A 26,099-nucleotide genomic window follows, 5' to 3' on the forward strand; every position below is an offset into this window, starting at 1 on the left:
TTCGCGTCAACGAGATACCCAAGGACGGTAATCTGGCAACGGCCGAATTGTCACTTCGATGCGTTCAGTTGCAGACCGGCGCGACGAAAAACGTCCAGGACTGCCGAGAGGCGTGCGAGGTGTGCAGCGAGTGTTGGGGAGAATACTATAATGTCATCCAAGTAGCACAGGCACGTGGACCATTTGAAACCGGGAAGAAGGGAGTCCATCACGCGTTCAAAAGTGGCAGGAGCGTTACATAGACCGAACGGAATTACTTTGAATTGATAAAGACCATCCGGAGTTACAAAAGCACTCTTCTCGCGGTCGAGATCGTCCACGGCAATCTGACAGTAGCCGGAACGGAGGACAATAGAGGAGAAGTAGCGAGCACCATGGAGGCAGTCAAGGGCGCCATCGATCCGAGGTAGGGGATACGTGTCCTTTTTGGTAACCCTGTTAAGGTGACCATAATCCACGCAAAAGCGCCATGAGCCATCCTTCCTTTTTACCAGTACAACAGGTGACGCCAATGGACTACATGACAGTTCTATGATGTTCTTGGCAAGCATTTTGCGAACTTCTGCATGAATAACTTGACGCTCAGCCGGTGAAACTCGATACGGGCGGCGATGAATAGGAGGGGCATCGCCGGTATTAATGAGATGTTTAACAGCTGTTGTTTGGGCCAAAGGACGATCGTTAAAGTAAAAAAATATCATTGTAGGAAAACAGAACGCGGTAGAGCTCACGAGCGTGCACGGACGGCATGACGGGCGCAATCATTTTCTGTAAGTCGGCGATGGTACAAGTTGTCGACTGCGATAGTAGAGGATGATCGGCTGAATTGTCGTCTACCTCAATGGATGCTATTGAGCGATCATCGAATATGCAAAGCTGGGCCAGAAAGGCATCACGCGTGGCAGCACTTGTGTCGCCAAGCCAAAATTGAACACTGACAGGTAGACTCAATTCGCCGTAATAGATAAAACGGTATGAGGTACCGTGATCCCATGTGTAAGGAGGACGTCTTGCATAGGAGCCGCGATTTAGTGACCGTCGGGCACTGGTGGGGATGACACTAGGTCAACGTAAGTCAGTGCCGACGGTGGCAAACGAACGAAGTTGAAGGAACTAAGGCGACTGGGGTGTGGTTCAGTGGGATTAAGAACAGGTAGGTCAAGGCGGAGAGCACTGGGGGAACAATCGATAAGAGCAGAATGTGCGGAGAGGAAGTCTAAGCCGAGGATGATGTCGTGGGGACAGTGGGCGATGACTGTGAATAGCACAATTGTGGAGCGATCGGCGAAGGAGACTCGGGTGGCACACATACCAATTACGGGGGCTGTTCCGCCATCGGCGACACGGACAACAGGCGTCGTGGCAGGCGTGATCATTTGCTTGAGCCGGTTACGAATGTCAGCGCTCATTACGGATAAATGCGCGCCAGTGTCTATAAGAGCGGATACAGGAACACCGTCTACTTGCACGTCAAGAAGGTTCAGATGAGTGGGCAACGTCAATGGAGGATTTGGTGGCGTAGGGAGCAATGCAGCGTCATCTCGAGGCGCTGCATCATCTAGTTTTCCGGATGGAAGCGCCGTTCGAAGGGAGTCGGCGAAAAGGAGCGATGGGGCTGGGGAGAGCGAGATTGTCGTCGTTGGGGCGAAGGTGAACGAGAAAAATTGGAGGATGCTTAAGCTTCGTCTTCAAGAGTTGAACGCGAAAGCGGTCCCGTCGACCCGCCAAGGGGTGTAAGACAATGCGCTATGGCGCAGCGATCACTTAGGAGGCGCCCCACTTCGGACGCGGTGAGCGTCGAGCAACGCAGTGCTCGGCGCGGCAACAAAATGTGCGCCTGAGCAAACAGAACGAACCAAAGAACTCGGTGTCTTGCAGGAGGAAACGATCTACGCCAGCCGAACGTCGTGATCGGCGCGGGCAGAGAGATAGATAGATAGTAATCTAAAGAAAGGAATGGCGCTTGAGTCTGCAACCCGTGTGAGAACGGCGAAGCGTCGTCAGGGGAGAGGCAGTCGGGGCCGCGACGCGCCTGGCACCGGCCCGCGCACAGCCCCAATGCTAGGGTGCCTCGATGCCTGACCGCCGCGCCGCCGTTCCAGGGTGGTGACAGCCTTTGTACCGCTCCGCGCCGCCGTTCGGCAGACGCGCCGCCATTTTGGTTCGACGTTGCTGCCCGCTGCGCGTGTCTCCCATGCGGTCGACGAGTTGGTTAGGCGGCATTTTCGTGCTCTCGTGAGCAACCGACATTGAAAACATTTTCGCACACGCTCTTGCAGTGTAACAGTATTCTTATCCTTCACCCGTGGGTGGGTGAACAAGATAAGAGAATGACGGGCTGCTGCGTTCCGCTGTGCACCGGCTCATAGAAAAAAGGACTGCGGACTTTTCGGTTTCCCCGAGACCCTGAGAGAAGAAAGAAGTGGGAGGCTCAAGTGAAGCGGGAGAAGAGGAAAGCGACTGACACATCTAAGATATGCGATGTATGTGATCGAAGCTTGCTTGTGCCTCGGAGTTTGATAGGGAAGTTGTCTAAGTTGGTCGGCCGTCGTTTAACGCGTAGCATTTCTTGTTCATACGTGACGTGTACAGAATGTGTCCGCGGTGGCTGTGCAGCCTATGTTTAGTATACAGCCGCAAGTGTTATATCGTTGGATGGCTTATGTCCAGTATAACTACGCTGCGTTCATTAGAGGTTTCAATTAATTACTGCTAGTTAATTGTAATTAAATTGCTGTTTACGCTGCATTATTTAGTCATATATTTTTGGAAAGCCTATGTAGGGAGACTTAGGTGCCTTCGGTAGTTTTCCCTTTACTGTTCTGTCTTGTTTGTTTGCAGCTGCAGGTGCGCATGCTTATGTCGCTCTACTTAGTGCGCGCAACGTGTCGCGACTCAGTGCACCTTCACTGCGATCCTGATAGCGGTACGTGAATAATCCCGGTGGTATAAGCCGAAAGTTCGATGATGCGAATTTGTTTCAGCATCCCAGTAAATAACCAAAATGTTAGCAGTGATCAGCTCGGTGGTGTCAATATGACACTTTCGTGAATATAAGTGCCTCTGCATGATACTTCACAAGAGCCTGTCCCGCTTACTCTGTGTGCTTGCATGTGTGGTTTGCTTGTCTGTAAGATTGCTTCCGTGTTAACATTTTCTAGCGTCACTTTGAGCCTGACCAGTACGAAAATGCCGGACAAGACGGGCGGCGCCTGTTGAAGTCTACTGCAGTTCCGACTCTCTTTGATTTTAGACGTAAGTAATGATTTCTTGTGAGTCACTGTGCTGCTTCCAATTACAAGCATTATGCGTATTGAATATGAATGCCTTTATTTCTCCATGCAGCGCAACCGAAATACAGGAAACCTCCTGTGAGGCGACGAAGTTTAGCTGATTCTGCAACTTCAGCTACCGAATCATTTCAGTCGACAGATAATGCCTCACCCGGACCTTCATCTCCCAACGATCAGGAGCTAGACACAGGTGAACTCTGCATCAGCGATAGCACAGAAGAAGAGGAACAGGAGGAGCACTGTGACATCCTGGATGTTGACTCACTGTCAACAAGCGAAATGCGGAAAGCTCTCCAGGACATGCGAAAGAAAAACTGTCAGCTTAAGGAAAGTCTGTCTGTCGCTAAAAAGAAGATGAGGACTGCTACGAGGCAAGCAGCCAAGCTGGAAACAAAGGTCACAATGTTGACTGCCAACTTGAAATATCTGAACGAAGACCAGAAGACAGCTCTAGAAAGGCAGGATAGAACACGCTGCACGTGGAGTGCCGACACAGTAAAAAAGGCACTGCAACTCAAGTTCGCCTGTGGAAGTACAGGTTATGACCTCCTCATAGAGCAAGGCTAACCCCTGCCATCACGGCGCACACTATGTAGAAGATTGCAGCATCTGTCTTTCAAGCCTGGCGTGCTGCATGAAATATTGTCTGCAATGCAAACAAAAATATCTTCAATGAAAGATATCGAAAAAGATTGCATACTATTTCTTGATGAGATGAAAATCCGGAGTGGGATATAACTTGACCGTGGCAACGATACTCTGCTTGGAATGATACATTGCCTTCATCTGACCAGCCAGCAAAGCATGCGCTTGTCTTTATGGTGGGTGGCACAAATACCCGTTGGAAACAAGTAATTGGTTTTCATTACACAGGTGCTTACGTCAGTGGAGATGTGCTCAAGGACTTCGTATTCCACCTTATCTAGCTCTGCACAGACATTGGCCTTCGTGTGCGGTGTGTCACTTCTGACATGGGAAGCTCCAACCGTGCGATGTGGAGGTCACTGAACTTAAGCAGCTCTCACAACGCTGTTACAGTGTCCAGTGTGCCGCATCCCTTCATAAGCAACGAGACACTACATTTTATGCCAGACCCAGCCCATGTGCTGAAGAACGTGAGGGGACATTTTGTTCGGAAATATCCGATGCACCTGAGTAGCGAGATAGTTTCACGGTTCAACTTACCGACAACTGAAATAACAGTCGAACACGTTGAGGCTCTTTTGAACTTAGATAGCAATCAGCTACAAGTTGCACCTAATTTAACCCATGTGCATGTGTCCACTGGGCACTTTACAAAAATGAAAGTAGGAATAGCTGTACAATTATTTAGAGAGTCGCCTGCAGCTATTCGGTATTATATCGAGCAGCGGCTACTACCACCTGAAGCTGAGACAACTGCGTGGTTTCTTGAACTGATCTCAAAGTGGTACTCCCTGATGACAGCTCGCCACCCAGTTGTGGCTCTTAGCTTCATGAATGAAGAGAAATACAGGGAAGCAGTTTCAGTGCTAAACCTCACTGCTGAGGTCATTATTAGCCTAAGCATTGGTGTGAAGAAGGTATGGAAGCCATGCCAGGCAGGTGTTGTTATGTCGACGAATGTTATTTTGCAGCTGCACATTTTTCTCCTGAAGGAATGTGGATACAAGTTTGTATTAGCAGGACGGTTTGCACAGGACTGCCTGCAGAACTTATTCTCTGTTATAAGAATGCTGAAACCAGTCCCGAGTCCATATGACGTGAAAAATGCCATAAAGATTCTTTCCGTGAGCCAGTTCTTGAAAGTGCCAAAATCCACCAGTTATGACACTGATAACAGTGAGTACCTCGTAGACATTTTTTCTGCGGAAATTAGGCACGTACAGCAAGAAGTCCCAGTTGACGTAAATGATTTTGATATTGAAGATCTTGAGCCTCTTTCTCATATTGAAAGCAACATTGGGGCCCATCTAGCAGGGTTTCTGGTGAGGCCACTGCTGTCAACTGTAACTTCTTGTGCTGTGTGCACAAATGCGCTTACTGCAGAAGAAGTAGGAGAGGAACATGCTCTTGTACAAATGAAGGAATATGTGAGTGGCGGAAGGAACCTTACTTACTTTAGTCGTGGAGTACTGAGCCTCGTTGAAAGCTGGGAGAGTTCCTTCAAAAAGTTTTCTGAGGAAAGTGACATATGCCGATTGAAAAGGCGCATCCGGGAAGAATGGGTACCTCCTTCTTCGGTGCACTGCAGTGACCACCCCACTCTGAACAAAAGACTACTTGAGCGCTTTGTAACGCTGAGGCTACGCATCTATTTGCGTTGGCTGATGCAGCCTGATGATTCATGTGACGGATATGGCAGCAAGACAGTCGCTGGTGCTACCGTTGAATAAAATTTATTTTGCAAAGTCTATATACATTTTCGCAAGCTACCTGTTTTCTGTAAACCTCACTGAGTGCATGAAACGACCGCTGTTATTAAAAACACATTTAAACCTCCGCATTTGCTTTAGAGATATGATTATGCAGAGTGCTATTATGCCACCAATACACTAATTGGAAGCTCAAAATTGTAGCTCATGTGTAATGTAGACTTATCGTGTACAGGATCACTGTGAAATAAAAATACGGCCGGGACTCTGTGATATAAGGCCGTGAACTTCTGTTAAACACAGCAAACGAAACATGTGCTTTAAAGTTTCGAAAGAGCCTACCAACACGTGAACAGAAAAGCGTTGTGTAATTTCACAAAAGGTTTTGTCGAAACATTTTTCCACCGTCCAAACGAAATAATATTGCGACAGTGAAAACTCAATTAACATTCCGACTCGCCAATCGCCTCTCCTCGTAACACCGCAGCGCTCTGCCAACATGACTACTGTGCTTTTTTACAACAGAATATGAGCTCTGCATTTCAGCACGAAAGCATAATTCCACACATGCCAGAAATTTTCAGCTTCCGATGCGATTGGTGAGAATCCTGCCCTCTGCAACGATAGCTCGGCAGGCGCGCGAGGCGCTTCTTCAAACCAAAATGGCGGCGCCGCGGGGCTGTCACCACCCTGGAACGGTGGCGCGGCGGGCAGGCATCGAGGCACCCTACCCAATGCGCGCGTGGCGCGCCACCGGTTGGGGCAGCGCCATACATTGAGAGGAGGGGGTCTTTTGTGTTTGCCGCAAGATGGCTCTGCGTGTGCGGTAAGCACAGAAGAAATGTTGCGGAAACGTACTGCGCTACTCATGTAAATGCGACTTCTGTAATTTACATGCTCATAATTACCGATATACACCGCAGTATAACTTTCTACGGCACGTTTCTAAGGCAACACCAGATTCACTAGAAGCGCTTTTGTACTTCTTTCAAGCATCGAACTCGTGGCTGAGTGGTAGCGTCTCCGTCTCACACTCCGGAGACCCTGGTTCGATTCCCACCCAGCCCATCTTCGAAGTTGCTTTTTATTTATGAAGTGCCTGCCGTGATATATCGCTCACGGCCAACGCCGCGGATGCCGACACTGACGCCAACGACACCGGCTTTTCTGCGACACGAGCTCCTTAACGCTATCGCGTTAATAAGGGCGGTTCGGCGCAGGAGAGTCAGTGGCGGCATTATCGGAGCTTGCGGCATAGGGACGAGAAGGGCCACCTGAGGGGTGAGAGAGTAGGCAGTATAAGCAGACGGGGTCGGGGAAGTCCAGCGACCTCGATAGTGCCGAGAAAAGTGCCTTATACGACGGCAGTGAAAACAAATGGGCTTGTCGTCAGCAGTGCGCCATTCAGATGGGTTGCGGAAACGTGGTGGGTAAGAAGATGCGGCACGGGGCGGAAACGAAGAAGCCGGTTGGGTGTCAGGGCGATGGGCCGAGCAGATGGTGTGAAGGCCCATGTTTTGGATCTCCTGGCGGACAACTGCCTGCATCAAGGAAACAGTGACTGCAGGTACGTTGGTGGGGCTGGATTCGAAGGCAGCCGGATAGGTGGCCTCAATCTCACGCCGGACGATCTTCGTAATATCGCCAGTGTTGTTCGAGTGAGGAGCGTCGGCACAGGAAGATGTCGCTGGGATGATGGGCAAACGGGCAAAGTGCTGGTCGATACGTCGGCTTTTAGCGAGTTCCAGGCGGCGGCACTCTTTTATAACAGCATCCACCATCGCGACGTTGTTGCATACGAGCAAGTTGAAGGCGTCATCGGCAATGCCTTTGAGGATGTGGGATACCTTGTCCGACTCAGTCATGTGTGCATCAACTTTGCGGCACAGAGCCAAGTCGTCCTGAATGTACGTTACATAGGGCTCTGTTGACGTCTGCACACGGCCGGGAAGCGCTTTCTGCGCAGCAAGTTTGTGACCGTAGGGGTTGCCGAAAAAGTCTCGAAGCTTTTGTTTGAGCGAATCCCAACTGGTGAGCTCATCTTCGTGCGTCCGAAGGTGAGCACTCGAGGTGTGCCACCGAGGTAAAAGACTACGTTGGCGAGCATGATAGTAGGGTCCCACGGGTTATTGCGGCTGACGTGTTCGTACAGCCTGATCCAGTCGTCGACATCTCCATCTTTGCCCGAGAATGCGCCAGGGTCACGAGGAGCCGCGAGAGCGATGTAGGTCATCGAAGTGGCTGCAGGTGTCGGGGGCGGCTTATTCGAGTTGTCATCGCCGGGAGCCATGAAGCTAGGCTCGACGTACCGTCCACTGCGAAGCTCCGTTACGAGGTACAGGGAACGTCCACCTCCACCAGATATGTTACGTAAGAAGACGCAGATGATAAAGCTATATACAAGTATATTTACATGTAATACGCCGCACTTGGCCAAGAGGCAACAGCCCGCGCTAGCCTCTAATCGTCGTCGTCGTCTTCTTACTGCTCGCCTCTTCGTCATTGGTAATACTATTCCACAGCAATAATAATAATAATAATAATAATAATAATAATAATAATAATAATAATAATGTCTTTATTTATGTCCCATAAAGTTACACGACACGGCAGACCTGCAGTAAAAGCTGTCATGAATGACAGCTTATGAAATGCCTTATGAAACGTGGCACACGACAACTGACGTAGAAGGAACACAGGACAAGCGCGGAACTTCAAGATGAAGTTCGGCGCTTGTCCTGTGTGTTTCCTTCTTCGTCCGTGATCGTTTGTGCGGTTTTATAATGCATTCTAAGCTATAGGCAACAAGTCGGCAATATCCTGCAGGGCGACATCATCAAGTTGTCGAACATCCCGTGGGCATCTTTTGTCTCGGTGAAGCGAAAGGACGGAACCCTACGTTTCTCCGTTAATTATCGTCGACTGATCTACAAAACTAAGGAGGACGCATACCCGCCCCACGGATGGACGACGCTTTGGATCGGCTCTACAACGCTTAATACTTCTCGTCGATGGATATCAAGTCTTGCTAATGGCAGATAGAAATGGACGAGAGAGATCGCGAAAAGACCACGCCAGATGGCAAATACGAGTTCCAGGTCATTCCATTCCGACTGTGCTCGGCACCTGCAACGTTCCAGAGCGTCATTCACATTATTTTAGCACGATTGAAGTAGATGACCTATCTTGTTTACTTGCAAGATATCGTCGTCCTCGCTAGAAAATTTGACGATACAATAAGGCGGCTTACCAAAGTACTAGAGGCCATCAAGTCATCATGGCGCTCTCAAAAGCCGGAAAAGTGGGCTTCGCTTACGATGAGCTTCTATTCCTGGGTGACGTCAACAGCAAATCTGGAGTCCTCCCTGACCAGCAGAAGACAGCTGCCATCGCAAAGTTCCAGCAGGCCATCGACAAGAAGGGAATGCGTAGGTTCCTTGGCATGTGTGCCTACTACAGGTACTTTGTCATGGACTTTTCCGCATTGCTGGGCCACTGACACATCTAAGTTTGATGTTGAGTTCATGGGGGAAAAGCCTCAAGTTGACGCATTTAAAGAACTCAAACCACGCATGCAGGCGTCATCAGTGCTTGTGTCACTTCGATGAGGACGCCACTACAGAAATTCACACTGATGCCAGTAACCCAGGCCACAATGCCGTCCTGCTGGGTAAAAGCCTACACTAGCCAGTCGTTGTCAAAAGCGGAAAGCAATTGCTCTACAGGCGAAAAGGAACGCTTCGCCATCGTTTGGGCTACAACCAAATTTGCCCCTTGCCTATATGGCCAGCCATTCAAAGTCATCAGCCACCATCACGCGTTCGGTTGGCTAGCGAAATTGAAGGACCGTTAAGGACTGCTTGCGCGGTGGAGCCTCAGACTGCAATAATATTGTTAGGGTGGAAAAAGAGGACAAGGTTGTCGACGGCGAAGACGACGAAGTAACAACAGCCTCTCGGGATTCTCGGCTGCGGTTTATATACACCCTGTAAATACACCATGTAAGTAGCTTTATACCCCTGACATTTAGGTGGAGGTTCGGGGTAGGCTTCTTCTCCAGGAAGCTCCGCAGCGGACGTCTCACCCAGCCTCGGACCATGCTTCCAGTGGAAGGCACCGCGCCTGCAGCTCCAATGCCGATTACACATACCCAGTACGTTGCTCTACCTCAGCCGCAAGAACCCGGCAAGTTCACTGGCATCTATTGCAGTCTATTGCTTTCCTACAAGGATATATTCGACTTGAACAAGCAATCCTTGGGCCAGACGTCACTTCTACAACATCGTATTCATACTGGCGATCATCCTTCCATCGGTAACCCTACCGTGTCTCAGCTTCGGAGCGTCATGTCATCAAAACATACGTAGACAAGATGCTTGCGAAAGACATTATTGGGCCATCGTCAAGTCCTTGGGTGTCCCCTGATGTGCTCGTCAAATAGAAGGACGGCTTATGAAGATTCTGCGTCAATTACTACCACCTCAACCGCATCACGAAGCAGGACGTGTACCCACTACCTCGTGTTGATGACGCCCTCGATTGCCGATTCGGGGCACAGCATTTTTCGTTCATCGACCTGCGGTAGGGATATCGGTAAATCGCTGTCGATGAACTAGATCATGAAAAGACCGCCTTTGCAACGCCTGCGGTCTTTAGCAATTCAAAATTATGCCTTCTGGGCTATGCAACACTACCGGCTAACTTTGAGCATATGATCGACTCATTACTTCAAGAAATCAAGTGGTCGACTTGTCTCTGCTACCTAGATGATGTTATTGTGTTCTCGCACTCATTCAGCATACAATGAGCGCCTTTCAGTTGTACTTGCCGTTTTTCGCAAGGCCGGTCTACAGCTCAACTCTGAGAAATGGAACTTCGGCCACCGAGAGATTATACTGTTTTCGTACAAGTCAATGCGACTGGCATCCGACCGGACCAAGGGAAAATTCGCGCCGTGAAAGTGTTCCCTGTTCCAGGGTCCGCAAAAGATGTCCGAAGTTTCGTGGGCCTTTGCTCTTACTTCCCCTACTTTGTTAAAACTTTGCCACCATACCACGCCCTCGCTCAGATCTCCTGAAGAAAAGCGGGCCATTTTCATAGGGATCCTGCCAGGCAGCCGCCTTTTCTCGCCTTACCACCATGCTCACGACCCAACAGATTTTAGGACGCTATGCTACTTCGGCCCCTGCAGAAGTGCGCACCGACGCCAGTGGACACGGAATTAGTGCCGTCTTGGTACAAGTTCAACACGGCCATGAACGCGTCATCGCGTAAGCTAGCCGTCTTTTGTCACATTCGGAGCGGAACTACTCTATAACCGAGCGCTTATGTTTGGCTGTTGTGTGGGCAGTGGCGAAATTCTGCCCATAGATATCAAGCAGGCCCTTTTCTATTGTAACAGACCACGATGCCCTCTGTTGGCTTTCGTCCTAAAGGATCCCACAGGGAGGCTTGGATGATAGGCTCTGCTGCTGGAGGAATATTCCTATTCGGTGGTGTATAGGTCTGGTCGCCTATACAAGTACGCCGACTGCTGGTCCCGCTACCCCCTACACACGCCCGCCGACACCGACATGGATGCTTCCGCAGGTGTTCTTTCCTTTTTCCAACTATTCGACATGGCCAACGAGCAACGCCATGACGCTACTTTGAGGACCCTTATTGACCGAATGGAATCTGTTCCTACTGATCCATCGTTACGGTGCTTCGCCCTCAACGACGGGATACTGTACCGGCGCAGTTTTCATCGTGATGGTCCTCCCTTTCTCCTTTTTGTTCCTCAACATCTCCGCTCAACCATGCTTCGGGAGATTCGTGACACCCCAACTGCCGGCCACGTTAGGTTTTCTCGCACCTACGACCACGTGCGCCGACGCTTCTACTGGCCTGGCCTCGCTCGCTTGGTATGGCGCTTTGTATCTGCTTGCAAGCCCTGTCAACATAGCAAAAAGTCAGCAATGCTTCCTACCGGGCACTTACAGCCAATCGACATTCCACGCGAGCCTTTCTTTCCCGTGGGTTTGGATCTCCTTAGTATACATCACTGCATACTAGAAGTCTGGACGAAAACACTCTGATGTCTTTTGCCGATCACGCGCCCCATTCACCCGCCACCGCATGACCACGAACACGACGACGCCTTCCATAGAATAATAAGCGCGGAAAACTTCGCTGAACACCGACGAGCAGACCCGGAGTTGAATAGCCTCGTCGAATATTTGGAAGGGCACACCACCATTGTCTCTAGGGCATTTATTGGAGGATTATCTTTGTGATCGCTTCAATACAACCTACTCGTAAAGATCTTCTCACCAGTCTGCGCCAAATACCCTTGACTTCTTCCCTCAGCGCTGCTTCCAGAAGTACTGCACGCCTTACATCATGATCGGACCTCTGGGCACCTCGGATTCTCCCGCACAAAAAAATGTATTACTGACCGCGCGCGAACGCCGACCTCGCCCTTTAGGTGAAGAAGTGCCGAGACGGTCAGTGACGCAAGAGACCACCTACGAAGCCACCGGGATTACCACAGTCGATCAAGCGTCCTTGCCGACCATTTCGGCAGATCGGAATGGATTTGTTGGGATGGTTTCCGACGTCAAGATGCGGAAATTAGTGGATTGTCGTGGCGAAGGTCTATCTCGCCCGCTTCGCTGAAACTAAAGCTCTGTCGAAATGTAGCGCAGCCGAAGTTACGAAACTCTTCGTCAACAACATCCTGCTGCGACATCGCGCCCCAGAAGTAATCATCACCGACAGAGGCTTTTACAGTGGAGCTCACCAAGCCATTCAGCAGTAGAGTCAGACAAGGCACAGGAGGATAACTGCCTACCACCCACAGACAAATGGCCTTACAGAGCGCCTGAATAAGTCCGCCGCCGACATGCTCGCAATGTACGTCGACATCGAGCTCAAGACTTGTCATGCCGTCCTGCCGTACGTAATCTTCGCTTACAACATGGCGGTGCAAAAAACAACACAGATCCCGGTGTTCAAGCTGGTTTGCGGCAGGACTCCGAAGACCACACCATGCTGCGGCACGTCACCGATGAAGACAATCTTGACGTGGCCACCTATCGCAAGCGCTGAGGAAGCCCGAGAGTTCGCTCGCCTGCGGATGAAGAACCAGCAGAGGACCAACAGTCGACAAATCACACAAGCAGAGGACACTACAACCTTCGACGACGTTACGTCGAGTACCACCCTGGCGACCGTGTTTCGGTTTGGACGGCAATACGCCGACGAGGACTTAGCGAGAAGCTTTTACGCCACTATTTCGGACTCTACAAGACTATCCGACGCATTGGCGCACTTGACTTTGAGGTCGTACTAGATGGCATTTCGGCTTCACAGCGGTGCAGCTCACGTAGTTCATGACCATATCCATGTCCATGTCCAAATAGTCCATGTTGTGCAACTTAAGCCTTTCGACCAGCGCTAATTACCTTGAGAATTTGCGTAGCTGACCTCTGGACTTTCCTTTTTTTTACCCGTGTTAAATTGAACATGGTTTCTTTGACGAATTCGATTTTGTGTTTCGCTCTTCTGTCATAATTGCAGCATTGGGACGAAGCTTTTTGAGAGGGGGGCATTGACAAGTGGACTTCTTATCTTTTTCGGCTGAGCGCTTTTCACTCTCTTAAATATGTTATCGCTCAGTGCAGGACGCGCCCGTATGTATCGAAACTTTCACGAATGTTATCATTGGTTCTGTTTGTCACTGGAGCTTCTGTAACGTGGAACGCGAATTGTGCTGAACTTTCTGAAAGACACGCAGGCACCATCGATTGTTCTGGTGCCTTCATTGACTCGTGTAGAAAAGCCGACGCGCTTGACCGGGAAATCAGAGTTTCGGTGATCGCCAGCCGGGTTCACCGCTATTGCTGTGTTTCGAGTGAAACTTGCTTTTGTGGACACACGTTTGCCCGGTAAAAAGTTAGTTTTGTCATTCACAGTTGTACAGCTGTATTATTCACCGTCACTACTACGTGACCATACTAAACAAATATCTGGTGTCTTGAATAACTGTCGAAGACACATGTTACTACGTCACAACGTTCCCGTGTAAGTAGGCACACTTAGGGTAGGGCATAAACGTTGATTCTCCGGCTGCGTGCGGGGCAACTGCGAGCAGAAGGGCAAATGGCGTTTGGTTTCAAATTTAAGCTCTTTCCACTACTCGTAGGGATCTAAGACACAGCAGACAAGATCGCTAGCGCGCATTCCATGCACTGCGCTTGCCAGTTTAATGTAACTGCTGCTGGTGAGAGGCCTTTTATTCACTAGGGCCCGTGTTTACATAACCCTCCCAAACTATAATTAGAAGAAATTGATGCCGATTTTGATGCTAGACATAAAAACGAAGGCGGCTGGCCAGCTACAGTCAAGCACTTACGAAGAAATATCCTTGTATTACGCACCGATTTGCTCTTTTCGAGCAGGCTACTTATTAGAAAACTCCTCTTGTGCCAATTCCGAAGCTCTTGCACGTTTTCGCTATAGTGGAACATCTAATGCAGCCGAAGCTTCTGTGATCTCCTACGCTGATGTTGTTTATTTGTTTTAACGTTGGTCACCCGCAAAGCACCTACGCATAGCCAAAAACACAATTACAGAACTGAAATATCAGTGCCTCATGTACATATTCGAATGTTTCCTGGCGGCGTAGACTGCCGAACAGCGTTGATTGATAGACATAACGCTAAAACACAGAAGTATACAAACGCAAAATGTCCGAGCACGCTGAACGACAAAGCAACCAAGGTGTACGAAAGGTATGGCGTCCGTCGCCTATGAAACGGCAATATTGACACGTATACTTATCTTTATCGGGCAACCACGTTTCGCAGCCTAACAAACGTAATCGCACAGCGTGGGACGCGCCTGTATGTACCGAAGTTTCTGGAACGTTATCGATGCTTCTATCTTCTGTCTGTTGTCGCTGAACCTTATGTTATCTGATTGCATCACTTGACGCGAATGGTGTAGAACTTTGTGGAAGGCATGCGGGTCCGAACGATTAGTCTGGAACATTCGATGACAGCTCTATAAAAGCCGACGTGCTTGACCCGCTGATCAGATTTTCGACGATCGCCGAGCGTGTTCGCCGCCATCGTTGCGCTTTAAGTGTAACCTGTTTTGTGGGCACAGGTTCGCCCAATAAAAGCTAGTTTTGTCTTTCACAGTACTGCTACTGTGTTCTTTAACGTCACTACCACGTGACAATATAATTCCGTTTACGTATTAATGCACGAAGTGAAAATAAGAAATCCTCGCTGCTCAACAGCGTTGCTTCAATCATTATATTACACCAAAATGTGAATTTTTTTATATTAACGAAGACCTTACGCCTTTTTTGCAGTTGTGCTCAAGTGTCATGAACAACGGTAGTGAATATAAGCAGAGCAAATGTGATTGCCATATGCAAAAAATTATGAGTCACTACTACATATATGAAACTCCTAAATACCTTAAAGAAAAGGTGAGTCAATGTCGATATCTTTTGTATTTTATTTACGCAGAGCAAAAAAAATGGCCACGATTGCGCTTCTTGGTAATGTGAGCTTTGAGCACAGATGTTGCCCTATTTCAACAACAGGCAATGGCATACAGAACACGAAGTACGGAACGGAGGTGGTTCTCCGTTCCGCATTGGGCAGCACACACCACGATCCGCCGATATCGATCCGGCGCTTCGGAGACGCGCCATCCCGCAATCTTATATTGGCGCACCACCGCGGAGAAGCAGGGGAAGGAGATTAGCAATTAATTTTAATCTTTCTTTAGAGGTGGCATGAGGAAACGAGTGGAGAGCAGGGATGGTGAGTAAAGGTCGCACACTAATTTACTCACAGACGGGCCTCAATGTGGCCGCAGAAGGTTGGGATGGAAAGAAAAAGTAAGGGGACGAAACGCTATGATGGTCTTTCAAGTTACCACAATAGCACTGCGCCAGGTAAGGGGAGGTATAGAGCAAGAGTGGAGGTGGCTGACGGACAGCTGGACGCAAGCGCTGCCAGAGGCGACAAATGCCACTGAGGAACGCGTCCCGCAAACGGGGAAACGAGAGACGCGGCTGAGAGCCGCACAGCCACGCGATGCGGAGATGGAGGAGCGGATAGCCCTGCATCACGCACGAGGCGGCAAGAAGCACCCGCCGCCGGCACCGCGGCAGTGCTACGACAGCGATAGGAGGGATGGCGAGGGCGGAGTAGACGGTCCCTAAAACAAATCCTCTGGAGTCGAACGCTTGAATCAGCCGCACTGAAAGATTCTGGAGCATGCACTGCAATTAAACAGCCATCTTCGCTGTGACAGCACGGAGAATGTTTGACTCGCTTATGGTCAACAAAACATTTAATCTGCTGTGGACGAAAAGCTTGTTCTGTATCGAACCAATACTTTATATCGATGTTGTAGTCTACAACGTTCATGTGTAAATAAGTGAATTAAAAGATGTTTGAGTAGTGGGTCACGACTTTTTTCTCGAAACTAGAGAGGACGCCGCACAAGAAAAAGTATGGCGCAGGAAGTCACAAATGACGGGCTCGGCAGGTCTACTGCGTTTAAGAAAATGCCAGCGAAGCAGGTGCGAAGTCCTGTAAGAAGGCAAGGAAACGAGCGTTGGTCGTGCACAACGCGTCACCTTCGTAAAGAGTGCAGCGCGCAATCACCGTAGAGCTCGCTGGGCATGGATAGTTGGGTATCCTTATTTTATCTCCATGCTTCCTCGGCAGGTGGGACGCTGTATAAAAAGACAACCTAAATATCCTCGGCATTGTTCAACGCATCGCCATCGTAAAGTGTGCTCGCACATTCACTGTAGGGCTCGCTCGGCAGGGCCAAACATTTTTAGCGGACTAAAATCAAGTTAGTGTTGTAGAGGTCATATATAGCCAGCGTTTTTGACATACTTGTTGCACCGCGACAATAAGTGTATTCTTCTATGCTATGTTTTTGCGGTTGACGATCCGCGCATAAAAGAAAAACCCCGCAATGGGCTTGTCTGTGCTTCTCTGGCTGGCGTGGTAACGTTACCGTTGAGAACTGTATTGTTGTCGAAGGGAGAAGCTCTTTGAATATATTTTTCCGAATGAAGACGTTGTAAAAACATATTAGAGACGACCACCATAAGTATCCAAGCAGAGGGAACGAGGGCGAACAAACGAAAACACTGCAGAATGTGCCCGGCCACCGCCCGAAATGCAGCACACGGCCGGCGCGAGTCTGTGCCCTGATGTCACCAGCTAATGCTAGCACAGCAGGCGTGAAACCGCGTAAAAACGTGACCTAATAGGCGCTCGCTTTGTACCACGTGTCACTATCGTAAAACGTGGAGCGCATAATCGCCGTAGTGCTCGCCGGGCAGGGGCATTTCGGGAGCCATATCTGCCTCCATGCTAGCTTGGCAGGCGCGAAGCCGCGTAAAAGGTGACCAACGAGCGTTGGGTAAGTAGAACACACCACCATCGTAGAGAGTGCAGCACACAAACGGTCTACAGCTCCCTGGGCAGGCATGGTCGGGTATCCCTTTTCTACCTCTATGCTAGCGCAGCAGGCACGACGCAGTGTAAAAAGTTAACAGAACAAATGTTGGCCATGCACAACGCATCACCTTCGTTAAGTGTGCACCACAATATCGCCCTAAATCTTGCTGGGCAGGCACAGTTGGGAAGCCGTATTCTATCCCTTAGTAGCACGGCAGTCGTCAAGCCGTGTAAAAGGTGACCTAACGAGCGTTGGCTATGTAGAACGCACCACTATCGTGAAGGGTGCAGCACACAAACGCTCTAAAGCTCGCTAGGCAGGCATCGTTGGGTACTCCAATTCTACCTCTATGCTAGCATGGCAGATGCGACGCGTTGTAAAAAGCTAACGGTACAAACGTTGGCCATGCACAACGCATCACCTTCGTTAAGTGTCCATCGCAATATTGCCCTAAACCTTGCTGGGCAGGCATAGTAGGGGAGCCATATTCTATCGCTTACTAGCACGGCCGTCACGAAGCCGTGTAAAAGGTGACTTTACGAGCATTGGTTATCTAGAACGCACCACCATCGTAAAGAATGCAGCACACGAACGCTGTAGAGATCGCTGGGCAGGCATCGTTGGGTACTCCTATTCCACCTCTATGCTAGCACGGCAGATGCGACGCGTTGTAAAAAGCTAACGGTACAAACGTTGGCCATGCACAACGCATCACCTTCGTTAACTGTGCACCGCAATATTGCCCTAAACCTTGCTGGACAGGCATAGTTGGCAAGCCATATTGTATCCCTTACTAGCACGGCAGTCACGAAGCCGGATAAAAGGGGGCCTAACGAGCATTGGTTATGTACAAAGTGTGACCATCGTAAAGAGCAGAGCGCATAATCGCCGCGGAAGTCGTTGGGCAGGGACCGTTCGGGAGCCATATTCTATCTCCATGTAGCACGGCCGCGCGACGCGGTGCAAAAGGGTAATGGAACGAACTTTGGCGATGTGCGACGCGTCACCTCCGTAAACGGGGAAGTCGTCGTAGAGCTCGCTAGGCAGGCGTAGTTGGGAAGCAATATCCTACCCCCAGAATCGCACGGCAGGCGCGAAGCCGTGTAAGATGGCCCAAGGGGCCTTGGTCATGCACAACGCGTCACCATCTTAAAGAGTGCAGAGTACAATTGCCGAAGAGCTCGCTGGGCAGGCATCACTGGGTACCCATATATTGCCTCCATTACCCATATATTGCCTCCATGCTCGGTAGGTAGACGTGAAGCCGTGTAAAAAGTTGGCCTAACGAGAATTGGCTATGTACAACGCTTGTCCATCGCAAAGAGTGCAGCGCCCAATCGCCGTACAGAACCTGGTCAGGGACGGTCGTGTAGCCATATCTCCGTCCATGCTAGCACGGCAGGCGCGAAGCCGTGTAAAAAGGTGACCTGACGATGGTCTGCCATGTACCATGCGTCACGCTCCTAAGGAGTGCAGCGCGCAATTGACATATGGCTCGCTGGCGAGAGGCGCTGGTACTGACAGGTGGCACTGACCGAACGAGCCACTCAGCACGCAACACTGGTTCCTTCGAGAATTTCAATCGATGTGACGGATGCCGTGGTTCAAAGGGGGCGCATCTGTTTTCTTTTTCTTCGACGGCTTGAAGATCACTCGGCACGTATGGGAAATGTTATTTCGGAAGGCCGGAGATGAATACGCGGGATACGTTGGCGGTAGAGGATCCCAATTCTTTGTACTGCGTTCTAGCCATACCGTGAATAAATTGACAGCGGTCTTGGGGCAGTTGCAAGGGGGAGGGACAGAGGTGACTCAAAGTAGCCTACTCATGGGATTGCCGGCTCCTTGACTGGCACGCGTTTCAAATGGTTGCCAGTTGTCACAGCTGTCAAGTATGTCTCCTATATGGTCGCCTACTGCGGCATGGTGACTCAATTGAGCATTGACCTGACCTGTGAGCAGACTCAATTGAGCAGCTCACAGGTCAGGGACAGTTAGGGAGTCATATCTACCTCCATATTATCAGGGTAGGTGCGTAGCCTGCTAAAAGCTGACCTAACGAGCGTTGACCGAATGAGCATTTACAACGCGTACCCATCCTAAAGAGTGCAGCGCTCAAACGCTGTAGGACTCGATGGGCAGGCATCGTCAGGAAGCCTAATTCCACCCCCACACAAGCACAGGAAGCGCGAAGCCATGCAAAAAGCTGACCTAACCAGCGTTAGCTGCGTACAATGCGTAACAATCGTAAAGAGTGCAGCGCATAATCGCCGAAGAGTCGCTGGGCAGGGACAGTTGTAGAGCCATATCGACATCCATGTTAGCACGGCAGGCGCAAAGCCGTGTAAAAGGTGACCCGACGCGGCTTTGCCATGCACAATGCGTTACCTTCGTAAAGAGTGGAGCACGCAGCCGATATGTAGCTCGGTAGCCAGGGATAGATGGAGAGCCATACTTTACTCCCATCTTAGCACGGCAGGCGCGACACGATGTGAGAAGCTGACCTAACGCGCGTTGGCTATGTACGACGCCTCACCATCGCCAACCTGCAGCGCACATTCACCGTAGAGCCCGCTTGGTAGGGATAGTTGGGTAGGCGTATTCTACCTCCATGCTAGTTCGACAGGCGCGACGCACTGTAAAAAGGTAACGGAACGAATGCTGGCCATGTACCACGCTGTAGAGCACGCTGACAGACATTGGTGCGATGTCACGCTCTACCTCCATGCTAGCACGGCATCATCATCATCATCATCATCATCATCATCATCAGCCTGGTTACGCCCACTGCAGGGCAAAGACCTCTCTCATAATTCCCCAACAACCCCGGTCTTGTACTAATTGTGGCCATGTCGTCCCTGCCAACTTCTTAATCTCATCCGCCCACCTAACTTTCTGCCGCCCCCTGCTACGCTTCCCTTCACTTGGAATCCAGTCCGTAACCCTTAATGACCACCGATTGTCTTCCCTCCTCATTACATGTCCTGCCCATGCCTATTTCTTTGGCTTAATTTCAACTAACATGTCATTAACTCGCGTTTATTCCCTCACCAAATCTGCTCTTTTCTTATCCCTTAACGTTACACCCATCATTCTTCTTTCCATAGCTCGTTGCGTCGTCCTCAATTTAAGTAGAACCCTTTTCGTAAGCCTCCAGGTTTTCGCTCCGTGGGTGAGTACTGGTTAAACGCAGCTATTATACACTTTTCTCTTGAGGGATAATGGCAACCTGCTGTTCATGATCTGAGAAAGCCTCCCAAACGCACCCCAGCCCATTCTTATTCTTCTGATTATTTCCGTCTCATGATCTCGATCCGCCGTCACTACCTGCCCTAAGTAGATGTATTCCCTTCCCACTTCCAGTGCCTCGCTACCTATCGTAAACTGCTGTTCTCTTCCGAGACTGTTAAACATTACTTTAGTTTTCTGCAGATTAATTTTTAGACCCACTCATCTGCATTGCCTCTTCAGGTCAGTGAGCATGCATTGCAATTGGTCCCCTGAGTTACTAAGCAAGGCAATATCATCAGCGAAGCGCAAGTTACTAAGGTATTCTCCATTAACTTTTATGCCCAATTCTTCCCAATCCAGGTCTCTGAATACCTCCTGTAAACACGCTGTGAATAGCATTGGAGAGATCGTATCTCCCTGCCTGATGCCTTTCGTTATTGGGATTTTGTTGCTTTCTTTATGGAGGACTACGGTGGCTGTGGAGCAGATATAGATAACTTTCAGTATTTTTACATTCGGCTCATTTACACCTTGGTTCCGAAATGCATCCATGACTGCTGAGGTTTCGACAAAATCAAACGCTTTCTCGTAATGAATGAAAACTATATATTAGGGTTGGTTATATTGCAAACATTTCTCTATCACCTGATTGATAGTGAGAATATGGTCGATTGTTGAGTAGCATTTTCGGAATCCTGCCTGGTCCTTTCCTTGACAGAAGTCTAAGGTGTTCCTGATTCTATTTGCGATTACCTTAGTAAATAGTTTGTAGGCAACTGACAGTATGCTGATCGGTCTATAATTTTTCAAGTCATTGGCGTCCCCTTTCTTATGGATTAGAATTATGTTAGCCTTTTTCCAAGATTCCGGTACGCTCGAGGTCATGGGAAGTAAAGAAAGAAGTAAAGAAAGCCTTGGGAGATATGCAAAGGGGGAAGGCAGCTGGGGAGAATCAGGTAACAGCAGATTTGTTGAAGGATGCTGAACAGATTGTTCTAGAGAAACTGGCCACCCTGTATACGCAATGCCTCATGACCTCGAGCACAGCAGTCGCGATTTGTTGTAAAAAGTTGAGCCAATGAGCCTTAGCGATCTAAGACGCGTCACCATCGTGGAGGGTACATCGCATGATCTCTGCAGAGCTCGCCGGTCGCGAACAGTTGGGGAGCGAAATCTGCCTCCATGCAGCATTTCAGCCGCGAATACGTGTAAAAAGCGGACCTAGTGAGCGTGGGCTATATACAGCGCGTCACAATTGTAAAGAGTGCAGCGCGTAATCGCCGCTGAGGTCGGTGGGCAGCGACTGTTGAGGAGCCATGTCGACTTCCATGCTTGCCCCACAGGCGGGAAAGCCTGGTAAAAGGGGACCTAAAGAGCATAGGTTATTTATAACAAGTCACCTTCCTAAACCGTGCCGCGCACAATCGCCGTGAAGGTGGCTGAGCAGGCATAATTGGGAATCGAAATTCTACCACCATGCTAGCTCAGCAGGCGCGAAGACGTTTCTAAACCCTTCGATATATACGACGCCTCACCTTCGTAAAGAGTGGAGTGCACAATGGACCTAGAGCTCGCTAGGGAGGCGTAGTTGGGACGCCGTATTCTACCACCATACTTACACGCCGAGCGCAAAGATGTGTAAAAAGGTGACGTAACGGGCGTTGGCCCCGTACAACGCGTCACCTTCCTAAACACTGCCGCGTACAATCGCCGTTGAGGTCGCAGGGCAGGGATAGTTAGGGAGCCATATTGTAACTTCATGGTATCAGGCGAAGAGCGCATATGTTGAAAACTTTGACCAAACAAGCGTTGGATATGTACGACGCCTAAGCTTCGTAAAGAGCGCAGCGCACAATCGCCGTAGAGCTCCTTGGGCAGGCATAGTTGGGAAGGCATATTCTACCACCATACTAGTACGGCGAATGCGAAGAGATGTAAAAAGGTGACCTAACGGGCGTCGGCACCGTAGAACGCCTTACCTTTCTAAACAGTGCCGCGTACAATCGCCGTTGACGTCACTGGGAATACTTTCTCTCCTTGCGCGCTCGCACCGCTCGCGCGTTCGCGGACTTCGTCGTCATCTGCTCGTTGGCGCTGCGATGTGCATTGAAGCACTGAGACACCTCAGGCCGTCTGACCGCTGAAGAAGCCAGTCCGGCTAGGAAACCTTGGCTCTTTAAAACTAAAATGATATATTTGTTGAAGTCTCAGTGACCAGGCATTGACAACACTTCAGGGCCCATTATTTTTATTTTTTGTACAATTCAGAATGAACGAGACGCGACGATTAGCGAGCGGGTCTATCTCAGTGCCGGCGCCACTTTGTGAAGAGAAAGATTGAGCATAGCCTATGAGTTTTAAGGTGTGGATCTAAATAGGCGCCCAGAATTTTTTCACCCTTCCTCGAACAACGAACGCCTTGTCACAAGGAATGTGCAGGTGCTAACATGCTCTCTACCATTGCTGAAGCTGCGTGTGTACGCTGCGCCACGGGGATTGCACAAAAGGCGACCTGCCAAAATTATCGCGCATCATCGCAGATCACACGGGCCTTAAAACAGTGCGCTTTCTCTTTCTATTTCTTGTTGTTATACTTACATTTACGAGACGAAATTTGTGTTGTGATGATGCATATAAGGTCGAAAAAAATTTGTTCTTCTAAACTTAAAGGCTGCAGAGAGTGATGGCAGGCACAGCAAAGTTAAGGAACAATGAATTACGTATTATTATTTTTACACGCTTCAAGTATTCGCATTGCGACGGTTAATCGGCTAAATTATTATGGCGTTTAGCATCCCTAATTAGCAGAGTGAATAATGAAGCACGGTGTAAGGTAGAGCTACGGGTTAATTTCGACCACCTATCGGTGGTCAAAATTACACCATGCAAAATTTCACCAGGCACTTATTCACGGTAAACATTGATTTTTGCATTCAGCCCCCATTGGAATTTAGACGCCACTTTAGGCTATGGCTGATAGTTGGTGGTGAATTTAATCTTGCATATCGCTTAACAGTACAGTACATATCGCTTAACAGTACGCAAATTGAATAAATTGATCCCAATGCAATACAATTTTTTTTCGATGACCAGTCATTTAGGCAAAGTGCTTTTTCGACACTGGATAAGGGTTCATCTTCTGTGTTTAGATATTCGCTTTGCAAGAGTAATGCAATTGTTGTGACTGTTTCATTACGGGAGAGCCATTCTTGGCAATAACAAGCACTTTGTAATACAGCAATGTTGTGCCATTAAAACCTGGACTGTCAGTTTTGAAGCGCAGTTCCTACATGCTGTCACTCAAGAAGAGGGCAATGCGCAAAAAATTGTAAGCGCAGCATCTTAGATACAAGCAGCGCTTCTATGCAGACAACGGGACGGATGAACGTTTTCTGTCAACCAGCGCCAACTTCGGAGTTGGGGAAGATAAGAAGGGCAGTCGCAGTAACTTCACGCTGTTTGCAAACAGCGAAAGGTCTATAGGCTCCATCCAGTGAACAGGGGGCGCCACTGTGCGGCAGCGGCGCCGTGTAACGTGCAGGTGTCGCCGAAAGTTGCACGCATATCCGTGATTCACCGTTTTCTGTGTGCACGAATGTTCAGGCGTAGTCCTCGGCGACGTCACAAATACGTTTTGGGTGTTCAGGCACATTTAAGGAACCGAAGAATAGTTTCATGCTGCTGCGTTAACCAGCGAAGACAAACTGTACGCTACTTCACATGTTGTCTCCGCGAAAGAAGTAGCCGGCCTGGACGTTCACGCGAAGTGCCGTTAGCAGCAGGCAAAACAACTGTACGAAGTCATCCTGTACGTGAGTAAAGCCTACTGTAACACTAATACTTAAGTCACTAAACTAGCATTCGCAAAGCGCTGTGCGTCTTATAGGTTGACCAATTTTCAAACGACGCCTTGCTGTTGTCAATGCATGCCTAATTTCGCTCCGGCGCGTTGTGAGCCGCGGCCTATCATAAGATGGCCATCTCACATTGTTACTTTAGATCACCATACAGCTCAATCTGGACCGGGTACTGCTCCCCATTCACTTTAGATCGCGATGTTGCTCGATATGCATCCAGTTCATTGCGATCCGCCCATCGAACTCGACGTTCACGATTGCTATCCCGGGCTGCCGTCAGCACCGTTGTGCCCAGTGAGCTAAACTAACTCGATTCCAATTGTTGAACCGTGTTGCAATGACCATGCTTGCTCGAAATTTAGAATTTTGATCCAGTCGTGGGCGATTTTGAAAAAAAGCGACTCTGTGACACCACGGTGCTCTTACGTTCTGTATGATTCGTCGTCGTCTGGCACGGCGCCAAACGAAAGCTTATGCTGTTCCGAAGCAGTTGTAAGCGGTCTGTCGTGGTTCACTGCTGAACACAGAACCAGGACCTGCTTACCTACTTGCCGACGTTATCGGCGGAACTACGAGTCGCTTTGCGCGTTAAGTGCGACAAACGAGCCCTTATTTATGAGGTCTTTTTATTTGTTAGACTATTTTCATCAGCTTGTCGCACTTCGCAAGCGTCCAGAAAAAACGCGGGGTGCTTGTCAGGATGGCTTTCGATTGTGATTTTTAACTCCTGCGATTAAATTCTTAGAGCATATCCTGGTTGATTCGTTTGGGACCCATTCGGAACAATCTGCGGCCGAAAAATGAGATTTATTACCCACGACATCTGAATTTATATAGTGACTTGATTTCACTTGCGAATTTCTTTGCTTTTGGAAGGCGATTTCACAAATGGGAAGTCGCAAGAAGAATCGCACCATGTGAAACTTGCGCCCCGGACGCGAGCAGCCGAAACGAGCATCTTCTCTGAATTAGCGCTCGCCAGCATAAAATTGGCATCCTCGTCATAAAATATTGCTCATCACAGACGCCAGCGTTAACCTGATCACATAAGATGCTCAGGCTACGCTAAGCAGTCGTCAAATCAGCAGTCGTCACAAATATCTTTCAAATGTTGAGCAGCTGAGCTGGCCATGACCACTGGCGTTGCACAAGCTGTGAAACGCGCACATGTAGCACTACTAACAAAGCAAGCCCTTCTGACAGACATGATGAAAGAAGCTGACTCTTTATTCTCCTAACAGTTGCGATCCATTCCTTTCGACGTTCTATGTCTTAAGGCCTGCCAGGAAACGTCTACTAATTTATCCAGTGCTGTATTTCGTGGTTGTGAGCCTCTTAAGCAGCAGTGTCGCTGTTCCACTTCTTCTTTTTCGCACCTCCGTAATTTCGACGTTTGCCCATAAAGCGCATGACATTGCACTGTCGCAAGACGTACCAGAGAAAAAAGGAGATGGCTAATTATTAAAGGAAAAAATTGGAGGACGCGTAAGCTTCGCCTTCAAGAGTGGAACGCGACAGCGTTTCCGTCGACCCGCCAAGGGGTGTAAGACAATGGGCTACGGCGCAGCGACTACGCGCCCCGCATCGGACGCGGTGAGCGTCGAGCAACGCAGCGTTCGGTGCGGCAACGAAATGTGTGCCTGAGCAAGCGACGCATGCCTGAGCCTCAGAAGCAGCTCGTTTCTGAGGCAACACCGCATTCACTAGAGGCGCTTTTGTACCGGTTTAAAGCATCGAACTCGTGGCTGAGTGGTAGCGTCTCCGTCTCACACTTCGGAGACCCTAGTTTGATTCCCACCTAGCCCATCTTGCAAGTTGTTTTTTATTCATGAATTGCCTGCTGGGATTTATCGCTCACGGCGAATGCCGCCGACGCC

The 26,099-nt window shown here is 49.4% G+C and overlaps 2 protein-coding genes across 6 annotated transcripts in view; both read left to right on the plus strand.

Moving 5' to 3' along the window:
- The window catches only part of LOC135896855 (uncharacterized), a 514,087-nt gene that overhangs the window by 459,249 nt on the left and 28,739 nt on the right, over positions 1–26,099 (plus strand). For all 3 annotated transcript variants that reach the window (XM_070538351.1, XM_070538352.1, XM_070538353.1), the window contains one exon: positions 15,009–15,128. In XM_070538351.1, the coding sequence (XP_070394452.1) occupies positions 15,009–15,128 (120 nt within the window). The remainder of the gene's footprint in view (positions 1–15,008; positions 15,129–26,099) is intronic.
- Positions 23,872–26,099, plus strand: part of LOC135896856 (uncharacterized) — a 162,928-nt gene continuing 160,700 nt past the window's right edge. For 2 of the 3 annotated variants that reach the window (XM_065425353.1, XM_065425357.1), the window contains exon 1: positions 23,872–24,177. The gene's annotated coding sequence lies outside the window, so the exon portion shown is untranslated. The remainder of the gene's footprint in view (positions 24,178–26,099) is intronic. The other variant, XM_065425354.1, reaches the window with a different exon arrangement.

The sequence above is a fragment of the Dermacentor albipictus genome, chromosome 5 (assembly GCF_038994185.2).
Source record: "Dermacentor albipictus isolate Rhodes 1998 colony chromosome 5, USDA_Dalb.pri_finalv2, whole genome shotgun sequence".
Lineage (NCBI taxonomy): Eukaryota > Metazoa > Arthropoda > Arachnida > Ixodida > Ixodidae > Dermacentor > Dermacentor albipictus.